The sequence below is a fragment of the Spea bombifrons genome, chromosome 1 (genome assembly GCF_027358695.1).
Source record: "Spea bombifrons isolate aSpeBom1 chromosome 1, aSpeBom1.2.pri, whole genome shotgun sequence".
NCBI classification, from domain to species: Eukaryota; Metazoa; Chordata; class Amphibia; order Anura; family Pelobatidae; genus Spea; species Spea bombifrons.
Window position 1 is genome coordinate 99290270 of NC_071087.1, and position 17729 is coordinate 99307998.

General features: G+C 36.7%; 1 protein-coding gene across 1 annotated transcript in view; it reads left to right on the forward strand.

Moving 5' to 3' along the window:
- RFX3 (regulatory factor X3) overlaps positions 1-9245 on the forward strand; it is a 122168-nt gene extending 112923 nt beyond the window's left edge. The window contains exons 14-18 of the mRNA XM_053466186.1: positions 72-221; positions 3151-3359; positions 4592-4745; positions 6345-6387; positions 7478-9245. Coding sequence (XP_053322161.1) covers positions 72-221; positions 3151-3359; positions 4592-4745; positions 6345-6387; positions 7478-7719 — 798 coding nt within the window. The 3' untranslated portion in view covers positions 7720-9245. The remainder of the gene's footprint in view (positions 1-71; positions 222-3150; positions 3360-4591; positions 4746-6344; positions 6388-7477) is intronic.
- Positions 9246-17729: the final 8484 nt, after the last annotated feature.

The following is a 17729-nucleotide window of genomic DNA, read 5'->3' on the forward strand; positions in this document are numbered from 1 at the left end:
TAGAATAATAGCATGTATGACTGTAGGACTGCAATTTTTCATTTTATGTAAGAAAAATCTTCTATTGACAGGTTGCTGCTGTAAGTGCCTTTGCCCAGACTCTGCGAAGATACACGTCTCTAAATCACCTGGCTCAAGCCGCACGTGCTGTGCTCCAGAACACATCTCAGATCAATCAGATGCTCAATGACCTCAACCGTGTCGATTTTGCCAATGTCCAGGTAAACCAAATTCTTTGTATGTGAATCTGTGGCCCGGAGCTTTAGGATTCAGAGTTGAGTACCAGTTATTAGTCGATTTCATGGTATATGGGATGCCTGTAGTATTTGTACCTATAGTATTCACTATAGACAAAATTAAAAAAAAATGTTACTGTGGGAACTTTATGTTTTTACCTGCTTCTGCGTCTGACTCTACTGTGCATGTTGTATTCCCTAAAATGTCACAAGTGGTTGTGACTTAAGCATCACAGTGCTTATGATGAGAACGACTATGGAGATTCAGCTGTGGAAACATTTAAATGGCATGCTACTTTTGTTTTTCGGAGTTTTTTTCAGCCAGCTCCAGATTCAGTGAATCAACCATGTTAGTCACTAGCATTTTCCCACACGTTTCCCCAAAAAGAATCCCTGTCAGCAGCATGTAAGCCTAGCCAAAAGGCATAGAAAGAGGATCCTCGTGTCATCTAGTACCCAGCAAGTAATGGGAAATCAATGTATCTGTTTGCTTTACCATTCAAAAGTTTAGAAATGGCCTTGATTTTGAAAGAAAAGCAAATGTCCATTAAAATAACATCAAATGGATCAGAAATACACTTTAGACATTGTTAATGTTGTAAATGGCTATTTTTACTGGAAACGGCTGTTTAATGGAATATCTTCATAGGCGTACAGAGGCCGTTTGAGCCCAAACGTTTTGAACAGAAGAATGTATATGTATACATATACTGTATATCATTTGTGTTTTGAAGCTGCTCTGAAAACATAGTAAGCCTTCGGCCCTTGGAGCGCTGCTATAAGAAAAAAAGAAAAAAAAAAGAATTTAAATTTCATAATACAGCACTTACAGTGTGTCTGTCATGTATTTAGAAAACCACTTAAGGGTTTAACTCCTGTGCTTATTTAGTATATTTAGTATATTCTCACATGTCTATTTATTTGCAAATACTATAGAAAAACAACAGCCACAATATGTTTACTTGCAGGTGAATTTACTGTACGTTCACCCAAACAGCTTGTCAGTCTGTATAAAGCACCGGCAGACTTTTTGAATATGCATGAAAAAGAATGTTCATTTTTTTTTTACAAATTCCTATTTTTGCAAATACGACCATAGATGTTAACATTAGATATGAAGTATCCAAAACAATATACAATTGCCATGCACAGCATGGTCAACCACAAAATGTGGAAGACATATTTTTATTTAATTACATTTGTGTAGGTTGTTAGTTAATGCAAGTTCAGTGGTGTGCGTCGTCTATCACGATAAAGCACCAAATTCTCTTTATATATTGCGATCCACAAAATGAAAGCAACGCGAAACGTGTGCATCCGGGCAAAAGTTCAGACTGGGAGTAAATGACTTGTCACACATTGTTTTTAATGGGTTAAAAAACATATAGATGAGTTTTTAATAAGAAAAAGGAACACTCTTTTTTATGTTATTTAGTAGAAGCTAAGAATGATGTTGAGCCCAACCCCAGCATTTTGAGAACATGAACATTAAAGTATAAGGTATGACACTGTAAGATAGGCAGCAAAGCTGAAATAAAGCTGTTTTCATCATGTGTATGTAAATTGAGATTACATGATGTCATCTTTTTTAAAACTGACAATATAGGAAGCTCTTCTACTGGGTTTCTGTTCATTCATGGTAACGTTCTAAATTAGCTGATCCTTGGATATGCCCGAGGATTATACTCTGAGTAACACATCACAGAAGTAGATCCAGCTTTGAATGGTGAGCACGCGTTTACAGATCTTTGTAGGAGAAAATGCTCACAGCACCAAATGAAACAAGCTACAGTACAGGCATTTGTTCTGCACAATCGAATCGAACGGTTGTTTATATTTTGTGTGAATAAGCACTGCTAATTTTCATCATGCGTCTTTTCTTTTCTTTTTTTTTCCCATACATAATTTGAAAAAATGAAATGTGCAGAAATCTCAGCACTAGTAGGGTTTATATACACGGGTACAATGGTGCAAATTAGAAATACACTGTCATAAAGGATTCTCCTTAATGAAGCGAGCAGCAATAATTAATACACATCTCACAGTATGTTCTGTGAGATCATTATCCAACGCAAAAAAAAACCCTGAATAGATCAAGGTACATATATATTCATTCTAAAAGTGTCCTAACCTTCTAAGCATGTCTTGTAAAGTATAATCTAGCCTTGGTAAAGGTCACCAAATATAACATCACATTATAATTGTAGCTCTCAGTTCTGACATCTCCACCAAGTAACCTGCACACACATTCGAGGCAATTCTGTGTAATAGTCACTGGCTGTAAAACATTCAAAGGGTATCTTTAGTATCTAACAGATACACGGTATCCATGTTTTCTGCATGGTCAAGCGCTGAGAGAGCTTAAATGTGACTTCGAAAACGGAAAGTTACACGATTTCTAATACAGAAAAATGTCTCCCGAGTTGCTTTACGTTCTGTAGCATGTTTCTTTTAAAAAAAAAAAACACTACCTGGTTCCCAGTCAGTTCCCTTTTTTAAGATTTGCACACTATATAGCTAGCAAGATGGCGTGTCAGTGGCTTGGATGGGTTCAAACTGGAATCCTGCTTATAGGGCAAAATGTATTCGGAATGTGCAATCCTGTGGTCCCCAGGTCTGTACAATTATGTTCAGAGACCCAGTGATGCCAGATAAGGGAAAAAATCTCTATATATCATATTATTACTACAACGTCATCTTTATTTTAAAGGACAACACTATTGCTGTTACGATACCACTGCTTTTATCTTTTTATTGTGATTTACTCCCAAATCTCGTTGCTCTTCATCCTTGAGGATTATCTTTATATGTTGATGTGATTACTACACCACTTAGAAACCTGTTTGTAGGATATTGTAGTAAAGGTTTGATGCGTCCTTGGGGTACGGTGTGATTGTCCTTTGCTTTGTGATAGGAGCAGGCTTCCTGGGTGTGCCAGTGTGATGATAACATGGTGCAGAGGCTAGAGACGGACTTCAAGATGACTCTTCAGCAGCAAAGCACTCTGGAGCAGTGGGCTGCCTGGTTGGACAATGTGGTGACGCAAGCATTGAAACCGTATGAAGGCAGGCCAAGCTTTCCCAAAGCAGCCCGACAGTTCCTGCTGAAATGGTCCTTTTACAGGTAATGCGATATGCTGCCAAATGTGAGGCTCAAAGTGGCATATAGATATACTCCTGCATACAGTGGACTTCGTCAGAGAATATCATTGTTTTGGGGCAGATCGGGTATGCAGGGTTTTAGAGACGTTGGTCTTTTCATTCCCGGCTTGGTTTACTCACCTGTTCTGCACTCAGATCGTGTGCTTTAGAAGTTAACAGATTCCAGATGATACTGTGATTTAAAAATGCATCTCTTCACTATAAAATGCTTTTGCGATTGAAGTTATAATGCCGTCAATACCGTCTGCGTTATTATCATGATTATTATTAATTGTTATTATTGGTATGAGCCACTTGCTGGTTCAGTCATTGTGTTCTGCATCCAATGAGACAACGAACTGTACGAAACGCCTAATAAGTTCCAAGACGTCCCCAAAGTTTCATTTTAATGTCTCAATGAAAGAGCTACTTCCAGACACAGACAGGAGTCGGTGCTAGCTCAGAGGAAAGCACTTAGCTTTCATAAAAATTGCTCACATACATTTCCTTCATGCATAATAGAATAGCAAATTGATGCCGTATCCGTCAGAGATCTGTGGACCGTAATTGCTGCCTGTAGTTACAAAGTGTTAGATTTTTTTTTTTTTTTTTTTTTTTAGAATTTCTAAATTTTGCAAACAGTTGAGCAGTAAACCATAAATAACATTATGTAATTTAGCATGCCTTACAACCTATTCTTAATATGCACTAAGAATGCATAAATTATTTCATAGAGCAACAATGATATTTTTTATATGGTGGCTCAGATTTCAGTTCGTGCGTGCGGGCAGGTTCCCTCCTGGGCTACCTACTACCTCTCTGAATGTTATGGTGTAAACACAACACATACACACCCACCTTCGCACCATAATAAATACATAATACTTGGATCAACATAAGATTGTGTTTTTATACAAAACAGGCTCATTATGTGAACAGTAGCGCCACGGAAGAATTATGTTATTGTGTGCTATGCTAAACCATCATTATCGTCTGCTTTAATCCATTGCATTGGAAATGTCACCATGTCATATAACCGTGTAACTTAGAACTTCAAAACACCAACTGTTAAGTAGAGACAATTCAGAGTGTAACCTATAGTACATAACGCTGTCTTAATATGAGTCTTAAATAAATCAGAAAGCTTGAGTCTCATGTACTTAGTAACGTCTGAGCTGAAGTTCCTTCTATTTTGTTTTTCTTTCAATCACACAGTTCAATGGTTATTCGAGACCTAACCTTGCGGAGCGCGGCAAGCTTTGGCTCCTTCCATCTGATCCGCCTTCTCTACGATGAATATATGTTTTATTTAGTGGAGCACAGGGTTGCCCAGGCAACGGGAGAATCACCAATTGCAGTTATGGGAGAGGTAAGTCGGTCGGTTTTATTTGGCGATGGCAAAAAGAAAAGTTTTAATTGGGTAGCTTCCATTTGAGGCCATTCAGGAAATGTCTACATGTGTGTGATTTTATAAATAAATAATTATATAAAAAAAATCACACACAAACATATAGTGTTTGTGTTTGGGCAGGTGGTAGAAATTAATACATTGAGGGAGTCCAAATACATATGATATATGGCCCAAATAGTTCTTACCTGCCATCAAATTAGGTTTCTATGTGAGTAGAAATATATACTTTTTGTAATCCTTGCTATGTTTTCTCATTTTATTGTGTAAATTCCTTATATGTTAATTTATTGTTGCTCACCTGAACACAAGCAAGACAAATATACAATCCGTAGAAAGCTAAGTTAAATATTCTCCTTATGCACAAAAAAACCCCTCTGCGTTGTGTGCAAGCAGCACGATAATCTGAGTCACTTTATTCATTCTCTCTGAGAAAAAAAAATACTTGGCACGTTATTTTCTCGATAAGCGGTAATGGGAGGAAAATGAAAGACAATTGACTTTGCATTATTCAGTGTCATCTGCTGAAAGCGTTATTTTAAGTACCATAATCAAGATTATTGGTATTGATAGTATGTGAGATATGTAATGTTTGTAATGTTTAGGCAAGCATACTCTTTTAGTAACTAAAGCTTGGCTTTGTAGCACCGCTATCCTGCCAAAGATCTCCTCACTAGTAATATAATGGTAGATAGCCAAGAGGGAGCATCCATCCCTACTATGCATTTCCTATGTTTCTTCATTAGTTGGGAAAAATTGTGGTCTTGCCATCAAAACTTTAATCTTAATTGCTAACCAGGTGCTATTTCTTTCAAAACAATAGTGTTTCATAAATCATCTTCTAATGCTCTGGTCAACGTCCCTAGAACCAATTTTATACTGCCATTGTACAATATCAACTTAAAGTGTAAAATATAAAATGTTCAGCAGTCAGGACTTGGTGTAAGACTGTAAGAGGTCATATTTTCTTGGGTGCTTAAAAACATAGATTGTTGTGGCAAGATTCCTGAAGACTGGCCATATTACGTCTTTCTTGATAGATTAGAAAAAGAGGATCCCTTTGACGGGCCAGTGGAAAGCCTCCAAAGTAACAGCAGTGATAGATTACCACAATATTGTTCATTACCCTTTTTGATATAATATGTGTATGAGAAATGGCATCTCAATAAACATCTTAAATCACAACATCGCAACATAAGTCATTTGAATATTGAGATTTGTTTAGTGCCTATGTATAAAAGTATTTAGGTATTTATGGAAGTACTAAATGGTCACAGATGATCGCAGACAGTATTTTATAACGTATGTGGGATGTAGTAAATATATTGTACATAATTATACGTGTTACAACAAAGTTCACCTCATTGTTACTGGTATGTTATATATATATATATTGAATCATATGGCCCCCCATGCAATGCGGCAGCTGTTGCTTCACTGAGCACAGTGGCAAACCATTAGACCTAAATGATTGTGTAATTTTATTATTAATATAATAGTACTCACTATTTTAAAAATACTTTGGTCTAACGGCTTTCATTGTCTTTTGTTTTTTCTTAGTTTAGTGACTTAAATGATGCATCACCAGGAAATATGGAAAAAGGTAATTATCCTTCATGTTTACAACCGAGTTTACGGGTGGAACATGATTACTGTGTGATTTTTGTATGCATTTCTGAACTCTGGCGGCACACTTTCACTCCTGATTGCAGCTTGTGTTACGCGGTCTACATGCTGTTATAAAAACCCAACTTAGTTTTTCACAAAGACCTTAAAGGCCTTATTGGAATGTCATCAATTGTGTACATGGTCCTCAAATCCTGGCACACAGGACCATGCAGATTAGGGACATAATTTACTATTCAAGTATTCATTTCATAATTATGTACATTAACATTGAATGTAAACAGCAAAATGCTTTGCCACACTCCCCAAAAAATAGCATTTTCCTTCTTCCCCCAGTTACCATGGTAACCAGACATTCCAACTAACACTGCACCCCCACTCCACACACCACTACCATCTGCCACCACTATATAGGTGAGAACTGGATGTCTGTAGATGGACACCTGTTTGTTACCATGACAACAAGCAATACCACGTTCTTATAATGTCCTCCACTAATTACGGAGCTTTTCAGGGTGCCATTAAGCCATGAGAGAAAATAATGAGATTTACCTGTTACGTTTGAAAAGAGGTCTTATCACCATAGCAATGGATAAAATGGTGCTGCAAAAAATCTGGGGTTTCAGCAAATTGACAGCTTTTGAACTCCTTGCTAGCAAGTAAAGCTGGAAAGGTCTACCATAATTACCATGACTTTTAGCAGCGCCACACCAAGCTGAGGGTCAGTCATCCTAGGAATAAAATTTAAAGAATATCACCATCTTTTCTTTACCACTGTACCCCACCTCAGAGTGCTGCGGATAAAAGTGACATCATACCAGTCATGCTTCATGTCACAAAATAAATGTTTAAACAATGCGTTTCTTCCCCGTTTTTTTTATAAAAAGCAAACACAGAAATACAGAGCAAGTACCAGTGGGGATGTTTTGGCACATGATCCTTAAAGTGTATTGAATGTAGCTGTAGATGTGATGCACGTTAATCGGTGGGGAATAAACTTCCACCTGTCTCTCTTACACTCTCCTCCTTTCTTTTTGTGCTAGTTTCATGGTTGTTTGTTTGTGCAGATGAGGGCAGCGACGTGGACAGTGACCTGGATGAGGAACTTGATGATTCTGGAGAACCTCCAGCCAAGAGGGAGAAGACGGAGCTGAGTCAAGCCTTCCAGGTCGGCTGCATGCAGCCATCGTTGGAGGGGAGTGTACAGCAGAGCTTGGTCCTTAACCAGCTGCACAGCGAGCATATTGTCACAAGCACTCAGACCATCAGGCAGTGCAGTACCACTGGGAACACCTACACTGCAGTCTAGCGGATATGAAGGCTTTCACAACACAGATGTATAAATATATATGTATGTTGGGCTTAAGAGTATGGCAGTAGAACAGATAATGCCTGAAGGTTGACTGTTGTCAAAAGTTACATTTTGTGACCTTAACATTGTTGTCAACCTTGCCCCGAGCACGGTTCCCTTCACCTCTAACAGTGTACAAAGAAAGTTTCTTTTCTGCCAAATTTTTATTTTCTTTTAAGTTTCGTTAAATTTATTTTTTGTATTTTCTCTTGAAAAAAGTACTGTCACGTCTTAAATAACATCGCTAGAGCTATCCCTTTCGTTTTTGCTTTTTATACGTTATTGAAGGCTTCGATGTAGTTCTTCTTTTTAATCCTTTAAACTGTCGACCACATACACTGGATGAATACCACGCAGAGGCGTGAAGACTGCCCCCTATTTGTGTCAGACACTGTCTGTGTCAGCTATTTATATGTCTTGGTTATTGTAGTGTAGTACAAAGGAGTATCCAAGCCTCTTCTCCTACGAGTCGATATCATGAACTGCAGTTCACAATGCAGTAAGCTAAAGTTGTGACCTGTGATACAAGTGAAAAGCATGCTTTTGTCTTAAGTCAACAATGCAAGCTACTTCCGTTAACTGTATCCATTAATTTTTAAATGATATTTGTAAACCGAGGAGCACAAACTTAAAGATACTGCCTGCACAAAATGCTTAGTGACTGCACCTCAGACCTCTTGTGGTGCACAGTATCTCCAAGTGTTTCTCCTCTGTTTCTCCGTTGTAAAACTACTGACTCTGCACTGGGCATTTATTATTATTGTTAACTGGATGTGATAGAATATGAGTGCAAAATAAAAGGAAAATATTCATATGACAACCCAAGATGATCTTTAACCTCTTCACCCCTGAGGACTAACGTTAGTAGAGTGGCTTACAATCGGTTTATAGCAACTTTTCGTTATTCAGATAGTAGGGCCTACCTGGGCTATAAAAATGGGTGAAAATTTACCTGATGGTAACCAAACGTACATTTCAAGACAAAAAATCAACTCAGGGAAGATGGGGTTAAAGAAACTAATGTGCTGGTTAGATAGGAACTAATTTTAGTTGCGATTGCGTTCCTTCTGTCCCAGAAACACTATTTTATAACAGTAGTTTGTTCTGCTGCTATTATAAATAAAATATATATGTATAGAGAGAGGGTCTCACATACGTGTCTATATATATATATATATATATATATATATATATATATATATATACACGTGTGTGTGTATGTTTGTGAAAAATATAATTTATAGAATGCAAGGAATGTAGCAACCTGCATAGTATTTGGGATTCAGAGCTATTGTCTGTTACTTGGACAAGCAGTTCTTGATACCGATGTTAAAATATTGACATTTCTGAGAATGCCATTCAATTCAGCTTTCTTTAATTTCTTTTAATATTAGACTTGCCCCTTAGCTGAATATTGCTAAAAAATCAAATATGAGAGTAAATAAGTCATTGGTTTTTATACGTGAAATTACTGAACTGTAAAAGTAGTTAAAAAAAAATAGAAGGAAAACAATAGTTTTATTATCAAGGCATTATGTTATAGTTTTATCAAGTTATACCTCATTAGTTAAGTAAATAGCAAGCTTTCAAGTTGGTTGTCTTGTCAGAGTTGTTATTATCGGTGTAATATAAATATCATACCTGGGAACCCTCCAGAATTGTGGCAGAAGCTCTAAAAATGACAATATGGGCCTCCCATTAATAGTCGGATTGAGTGGGTGCTGGATCTGTCACCATTCCAGTTTCACCCACTTCCCAACCATGCCAAACCGTAATGCTAGCCCTGGCTTTGTCCTCTCCTCGCTGCCTTATACGGAGGAGGTGGGGAACCTCTTTAGCAGTTTACTCAGAAAGTTCCCAGGTATGGGGATTAGGAAACCCCACCAGTGGACCACACATTTTCAAAGACAGGGGTTTTAAAATTCTAACTCTGAAGGTGAAAACCTGTCTTTAGCATATTCCAGCTTGAGCGCATCCAGCTCAGCCCAAATGCTTGAAATCAATGAAATCCCTTGTGTTCAAACGAGGTATGTCGAATTTCTGGTCTGTTTGTGGTCATCAGGTTTTGGACACCTTCGATTTAAGACAATAAGTGGGTCGTCTCTTGGCTAAAAGTCATGTTTTGTGGGCCAACATCTATAACAATTGTAAAGAAAGCTTTATTGATGTAGTTCTTGTATATTTTAGCCCAGGTATCACAGACTGTCACAATGGCGTGATTAGAGTAATGTGTATGAAATGACTAACGTGTAATACATTTTAGGCAGTGTAGCTGGCACACCTCACTGAAACCTTTCCATTCGTGTAGGATTTGAACAGGTGGCTAGATAGACCATTGCCATTTAAGAATGTACATCAGGGATCACTGTACCTCGCGTATTTCATGGTGCCTTAATCAGAACTGAAGCTAAGGTGTAGTAGTTTTTCTTTGTTCTTGTTAACATTTTTTTTTCAGCAAGGTGTGCCTGTTGTTTTTAAAGACCCCAGCAAATGGGGAGAGTCCTAATTTTTGTAACAAAATGAGTAACATATTGCTCCTATAGAATAAAGATAGAAGAGTTCTACCCTTTTCCCATTTTCTACCTAAATGGTTTTGGCTTTATTACCAATATTAGAGTCTGAGAATTTGGTGGATTTTCCTAATAGCCAGAACGCTAGCTGTTTTGGGAGGGAGTGATTGTTAAATGCACATGTCTCAGCCAAACAGAACATGCGGTTGATGCATATGGCTGGCTTTTAGTGGTGGAAAGCAGACAAAACACAATCATTGGAGGACATTCCATTCGCAGCAGAGAGGTTGTTGCTGCTTGTCGGTGACAGACTACAGTGCCATTTACGTAGACCCAGATAACACGGTCTGTCGGGAACAAATTAATGCAGGGATTTTGTGCTGTATTTCTTAAATTGGTAGATTTTAAATAATGATTTCATGACCACCCAAATTCTGTAGGGCCAACCCAGGAAGCTGCTCTTGTGAGAAGAGCTGCGTTGGCCATACATGATGCATAGTTGAATTAGTGAGATGCATTACGCATAGTGAATCCAGCAACCCCCTGGGTTAGTGAATACAAGGCTACGTAGTTCCAGATTTTCATTTATATATGACATGTAGATATGAGCACAAACCTATCCTTGATAACAATATGATAATGAAATCCAAAAATCAACCAGAAGGGCCATTACGGCATGCACAAAAAATAGATCTTTCAACAGTAACTATTACTCAGATATATTTTTTTTTAAATTATGCAAAAAAAAATAAAAAAATCTAGACTCTACTTTTAAAACTCTAGAACACCAGAAATCACTCTTGTGACATTGTCGATTGTTTTGTGTCATTAACTGTGTTCAGGTGTGCACCTCCATCTCTATGCTGGACCCTGTGCTATATGTGTGTCTTTATGAGGGTTAATCTTCAAAAGAAAACATCCATTTAGGCCCCTTTTTCCAATGTGCAATAGGAATACATAAGCAGAGTATCTTTCTTAGGTACATGATTATTTTATTGTTTGTTTTTTTTATTTTGTAAAAGCAGTATACATTTTGTTAGGGACATTAAGACACTTATAAAATGAAGTGGCCCAGAAATCATTTTTGATCATCGTGCATTTCATTTTCAAGTAATGTAAATGACTCCTCTCCAGTTAAAACATCATTTTCTGTTATTTTCCGAGCAGACGTTATTATGTAGCAAACCAAATGCATGTTGGAGTCCATTTATTCGGAGACCTCAACATTAGTAATTATTATCCTTCTTGCGAGTGCTAAGTATTTGCCACAGTCTCATTAGGCCAATTACGAGGCCACAATTATGGGAACAGACCTTCTCACTACATAGCTTCATCAATCATCTCAGTTTATTCTTTTCCCTGCCATATTTTTCCTTCTCTGTTGATTCTCGGTAAAGCTGGATATGTGAGGCTATAGCAAGAGATTTTATTAGCATGCTGATGGACTAACAAGATCCATGCTTGCAATAAAAATGAAAAGGTTAGATAGACTCAAGAGAAACTAAAGTTAGAATGTGTGATTTGGGAGCGAAAATAAATTAACCATATTTCGCTTACTTTCTGGGAGCAGATTCTGCAGCCCAAGAACCGAATATCCAGTTATTTCATTACATTAAGTTCCATGCCAGTAGATTATATTTCCTAAAATAAAATGCACTCAAAATGATTTGTTTTAATGAAACAGTGACTACTACTAATCATGCTGCAAAGTGTATTAAGGACACTTGAATATGCATTTAGTAAAATCATCCACTTAGATGTTTTCAAGACTCTAGATAATGGGTTATCATTCTAGAACAAAACATCTTTGTGTAACAAAGAGGGGAACCCGTTTCTTGAAAGTCATATACTTGGTCTGATATATGCCTTTGTATGAACTAATTTTTTACACGTATACATAATGCATTAATTAAGTTTGGAAACGGTGATCCGTCGCTAATTTTCTTTTGGTCATTCTGTGGCAGAGACAGTGGCGCTGTTGTCTGTTGTCAATCACACTCATTTAAAGGGAAATGCTAAACTAACGACTATTGTGAATCATGTTACGGATATGTTTTAAAGTCTCAAGCCACCCATTTTTTTTTTTTTCAACTGAGGGAACTAAATACCGGCACCTTATCCCGCCGACAAAAACCTTTTTTAGAAAAGCGAGCTACTTTTCTGTTAAGATTTACTACAGACAGATTTTAGACAGAGTATATTTTGTCATTTTTAAAATGAAAAAGGATAAGTTAAAAAAAGTATAGATTGTTTAAGACTACAATATAGCGTAAATGAGATACATTGTTCCCAGTATCCTCTTTGTTTTGTGTGTTTGTTTTGATCATACAGATATATTCCCACAAAGCACTGGATTGTCTGTTTTCTGTATGTGTGAACCCATCTCTGATACTGGCGTCTGCCTCCCACCTCTCACAGCGTAATGTTCAGCGTTTGCTAGTCAAACCGGATACCAAGTAATAGCAAATATTTAAATATAGTGGAATAAATTATGTGATGGATACTGAGCCGGGCCCCCAAAACTATCAATGTTTTAGGTTTTCCGGAAAGCAGAGCTTGTCCTGTTGGAAGCGTCTTCTTCCCAACGCATATGGTGCTTGCCTGTCCTCATCTATGTGCGAACTATAGCGATAGCCAGCGATGTTTTTGTATGTTATACATTCCATCGGGACCAAATACTCATACGTAAGATTTTTTTTACTTTTATAAATTCTCACTATGTTTCTAAATGTCTTGTAAATGAACTGTGCAGGCCACTGATTTTATTATAATGTTATTCACTATGGGCATTCTCCCCTCCTCCCAGTAAAATCATTTTATTAAATCATTAAATCAAGCTCTGTTACCCCATACTTTGTGCCTACAACTTTGTAGTCTCCTGGTTGTGGAGTCCTAGCTGCCCGGATGTTGTGGACATTTGGCACTAGTGCTGGAGAGCCCCTTCCTTAAACGCCCCATTCACGACCACCTGCTTGTTTTCATTTTTTGGCAAGTATGTAAAAGGATCTGCACTACAATAACATATTTATTAGTTTCTAGTATTTAATAGTTTCTTATTTAAAGCGTTCTGTAACCCTTTGAGCATTGTCAAATAAAAGATTAGTGATTAGTTGATAAACTTTACTCAACCTGTGCCTGTTACCTGTTCAAAAAGGTGAATTTGACCCAATGGTTAGATGTTCTATGTAGATATTTATTAAGAACCTCCGTGGTGCTACAAATTAAAAGTGATCATATAGTTACAAAATAGAGTGGCCCAGTCAGTAGGAGCATTTCATTGGTTGCTATGGTGATATGGCTCCCTTTTAAACCTTTGTACTTGAAAGGTTCTTTGTAAAGAATTTCCATAGTTTGTTATTGAGATATGCAGTACTTGTATTGGTTATCGTAGCATCCAATAGATATTGCTACACCGAGCTTATCGCGCACAGTCCTTATGTAGACTGTGGCAACATAATCTTCTGCATAAAAGCATTTAGTTTATCTCTAATGGTAGATTATGTAGCGTCCTCTATCTAGAACATCAGTTCCAACATCTGTCTGCCTTCACTGACTGAAAGTCATGTCTGCCTAAAGCATTTTCTCTGTGTCTTGTCCCCGTCTATGTTTTGAAGATGCTGTATCTAAAAGAGCCACATGCAGAGCTATGCGTCCATAGTTGTATAATGGTAAGAGAGATGCTTCTTTGAAATGACTGTTGGTGATACTGTATCACTTTTTTTCTGTAATTATACTGAAACGAATTTACTTTTTAATGGCTTTGATTACTTATGTATCTGGATTTATTAAATGTCTGTGTACTAAAACATGTTCATGTATACAGCTGCCTCCTGCTTTTGAGGCAAGTGTTCCTTACGTGCAGGAAATAGATATCGCCATGCTAATCACTGGAGAGAATAAACTTCATTCTTTACTTGCATATAGAACTGAATGTAGAATCACATGGCTTATGGAAATGGACCTCTGCGTTCTTGAAGCTTGATAGCTTAGGTCGGAAACACTGGAGAGCGTACATGCAACATTAAGGCATAGCATGTCTCAAAGCAAAGTGATATAACTAAAGGCTTTATGTAGGACCAGATCAGAGCCATAAAAATACAATATTGTTCTTTCTATTGCTCATAAATGAGGCAGGAAAGATGTTTAAAATTATAGAATCATCCATGTAGCACAAGTCCCCAAAACGATTTCTTTATCCAATTCCACTCTGAAGTCCTGCAAGTAACATTAGGTCCAGTGTCAGGTCTCGTAACACGGCTGCTCCTTCTCTTTATCATTATGTTCATACAGCTGTACAATACTCAAAGGGTTGTAGTTTGATAATTTATTATGTTGCTCTTTACTAATGATTTACTGTAAATGCTTCTCAGTTTGCATGCTTTGATCATTGCTGCTAGTGGGTGTACGTGCCAGTATAGAAATGAATATCGTTTACCTATTTTGCAAAGTATAAAGCCACTTTCAAAAGTGACGGCCTGATTTTGTTTTGTTCTGTTGGATTGTTTAACTGTTAAGTTACGTTTGTACGATATGCCTTATTTTAACACTGGCTTTTAATACATGGGGAATGAAAGCCCTGAGTTCTAAACATTTAAGTACATATACCTTGTCCGTTTCCATTTAAATCCATATGTTGATGTACCTCTGCCTGTAAGTATAAGGTAGTTGGATAACTGAGCAGGGCCACATCTACTATGTGTGTCGTGATGCAGTACCCTTTCATGGAGATTACATTAAAAGAAACTTCAAAAGTGAAATAATGTAAAACCTTGAAATCGCTCAACTTTAGGTATGACTTTGTCATTATAGACAAAACTAAGCAAGGTGCTGTTCCACTTGGACAAAACATGAATTGCACTCTCTAATGCTAAGTGATTAAACCTTAGCAGATCATTTGCTTTCTTCTTGTTTTTAAAAATGTGTTTCAGTCTCAGTGCTTGCTTTTTTTGTCACGTGACAATTAAGCGCTCCCATCAAGAATATGAATAAGGCGAAACTCTACATTATTAAACAATTATTTAACAGTAGGCGGAACAGCACCTTTAGGCCGTTTAACTACACTTATATGTAGGTGATATTTCCTTTGGAAATGTACCAGTTATTTGCTACCTGTAAGCAAGGGATCCAGCTTTTATGGTTAGCAGGTGAGTCATCTGGTGCCACAAGCCCTCAGGAGTTGGGGCAACGTCTTAAATTTCTAGCGTACTCCCATCAAATGCGCTTGTCAGGCATAGTACATTAAACTTTAAACCGGTGTCTTCATTAATATACATGCCTTAAATCAAAACACATTCTGTTACCAGTTTGCTGTTCTCATCAGACAAGTGAGGATCTATCAATGGTTAGATCGCTAGTCTAGCGCTGGAGAAGCTACCTAAAGCCAATGCTTTAAAGCAGTGTGATGTTCAGACGAAACAGAGTGCCTTTATGTTAAAGTGAAGATAGGAAACACCTGGACAAGAGAGAGAAAGAGAGAGAGCGTGCCTGCGGTGAGCTAAACTAGAACTGGTTTTTAGTGTTCCTCATGCCATTAATCTGAGACTCCTCAGGGCTTTCTTACCCTACATGATTAAAACACCTCCCCTTCTGTTATTTTAGGTTGTTCTTTTTTTGTTTAAGTGCCATTTTTTTCTTTTTCACTTAATAAGTGGCAGAGAGGACATTACTTGAGTCCACAAGCACAGACGCAGAGTAACAGTAAGATATTTTTAGCGTTTCTGTTTCGTTTTTTTTATTTTATTTTCACATAGAAATAATGTTACGAAAGTAACTGTAAGATAGGCAGCTTTTTTTTTTTTTCCTTAGTAGAGTTTGTATGTATGTGATAATGTAATGTTCCTTTCCAGTTTTGGTTTACAGTTGAATATACTTATTATTTAAAACTTATTTGGAAAAAAAAAACATGTGATGAACCCCCCACTCCTTTTTTGTATAATTATTAGATTTTGTAAATATGTATTTCCTGATGTGATTTTTGTGAGAAATGCTACATCTTTTAGTATATAATGTCCTCTCCAAATTGGCAGGAGCTAAATGATAGTTTGTGGGCAATTTGTATTGTGTACTGTACAATAACTGGGGAACTTTTATATTATAAAAATATATATTAACTTTTAGTGTGTTGTTTTAAAAAAAATGACTGGAACATACTAAAGATATTAGTAGGATTTTTCTGAATATTTCAGACTTGAACTCAGGCTAGCTTTCTTGTGTTGTTTTTCAAAACAAAATTGTGTCTTGTCTTTTAAAAATTAATAAATTTGTTTTCTTGTTACAAATGCTGTCTACGTTATTTGATTTCTCAGCATTCACTCCTTTGACGTAAAAAAATAAATAATTGAGACATTTTTGTATATGCACATCACACTTTAATTGGGAAAAACCACTATTAAGGGCGCAGTTTGTCACTTCCAACACCAAGTCACATTTGAACAGGTAAAATAGCTCAGAAAAATGAGATCTTGGTTATCTCACTGTATTAACTTTTACCGCTTCTGCCGCAGGGCTGCTCTACTTATCCACCTACCTCTCAGAGTAAAGTAAAATTCCCTTACAAAAGAAATCAGTGTAGATAGATGGTAGATCCAGTTGCTAGCTTTGGCTTATAAGGTATTTGAAACACTCAGTTCAGAGCCATAGAGAACATGTTTACCCACATGATGGCTGGAAGTCAAGGACAACAACAATAATATAATAGATCAGTAGGCCAATAATAAAACATATTGTTAGCAGTTTTATTTTACAGATAAGAATGTAATTCTAAGAATTAAGACTGGTTATGAAGTTCAAGAACACATTGTGTAACATAAGGTAGAGAACATGGAGTCAATCTAGAATAACAAGTCAAAAAATGAAAAACAAAAGTGAAGCTTGATTCAAGAAGAGGTAATTAAAGTATAATTCCTTAATAAATGTTAGCTGCATTAAAGTATTGTATTGGAAAAGTTAAAGGTTAAGGATACATAAGTTAAACGTGACCAAAGCTGTTAATAGCTACCATTTTGTCAAATATCTTAAGGAAAGATACCTCAAAAACATGCTTTCTGTACAAGGAATTATGTTTTTAATGTTGTATTTTATTAAAAGAAAAGGTTTCAATTAAGCAGTGTAGGTGGAACAGCATTTGTAAATTAATCATGAATATATTTGGTTTACGCTAAATGTCACATTTCTGATCTGATAAAGATACCAAACCTAAAAGAGATATTGCTGAAAATGTGTTGCCTTGTTGGATCATTTACATAAGAGGTGGAACACAACATTCTTTCCGTCTCTAAAAAAAAAAAAAATATAATTTTGGGTCAAGCTTTTGTTTCAATTAGAAACTTCATTTTCTTGCTCTGGTTTGTCATTAAACAACATATGCACATTTGAGGAGTTTTGAAACTGAGTCCTGATTGCTGAAAAACATTTGTGGAAGATTGTAATTAAATACACATTTTGTACCTACATCAATAT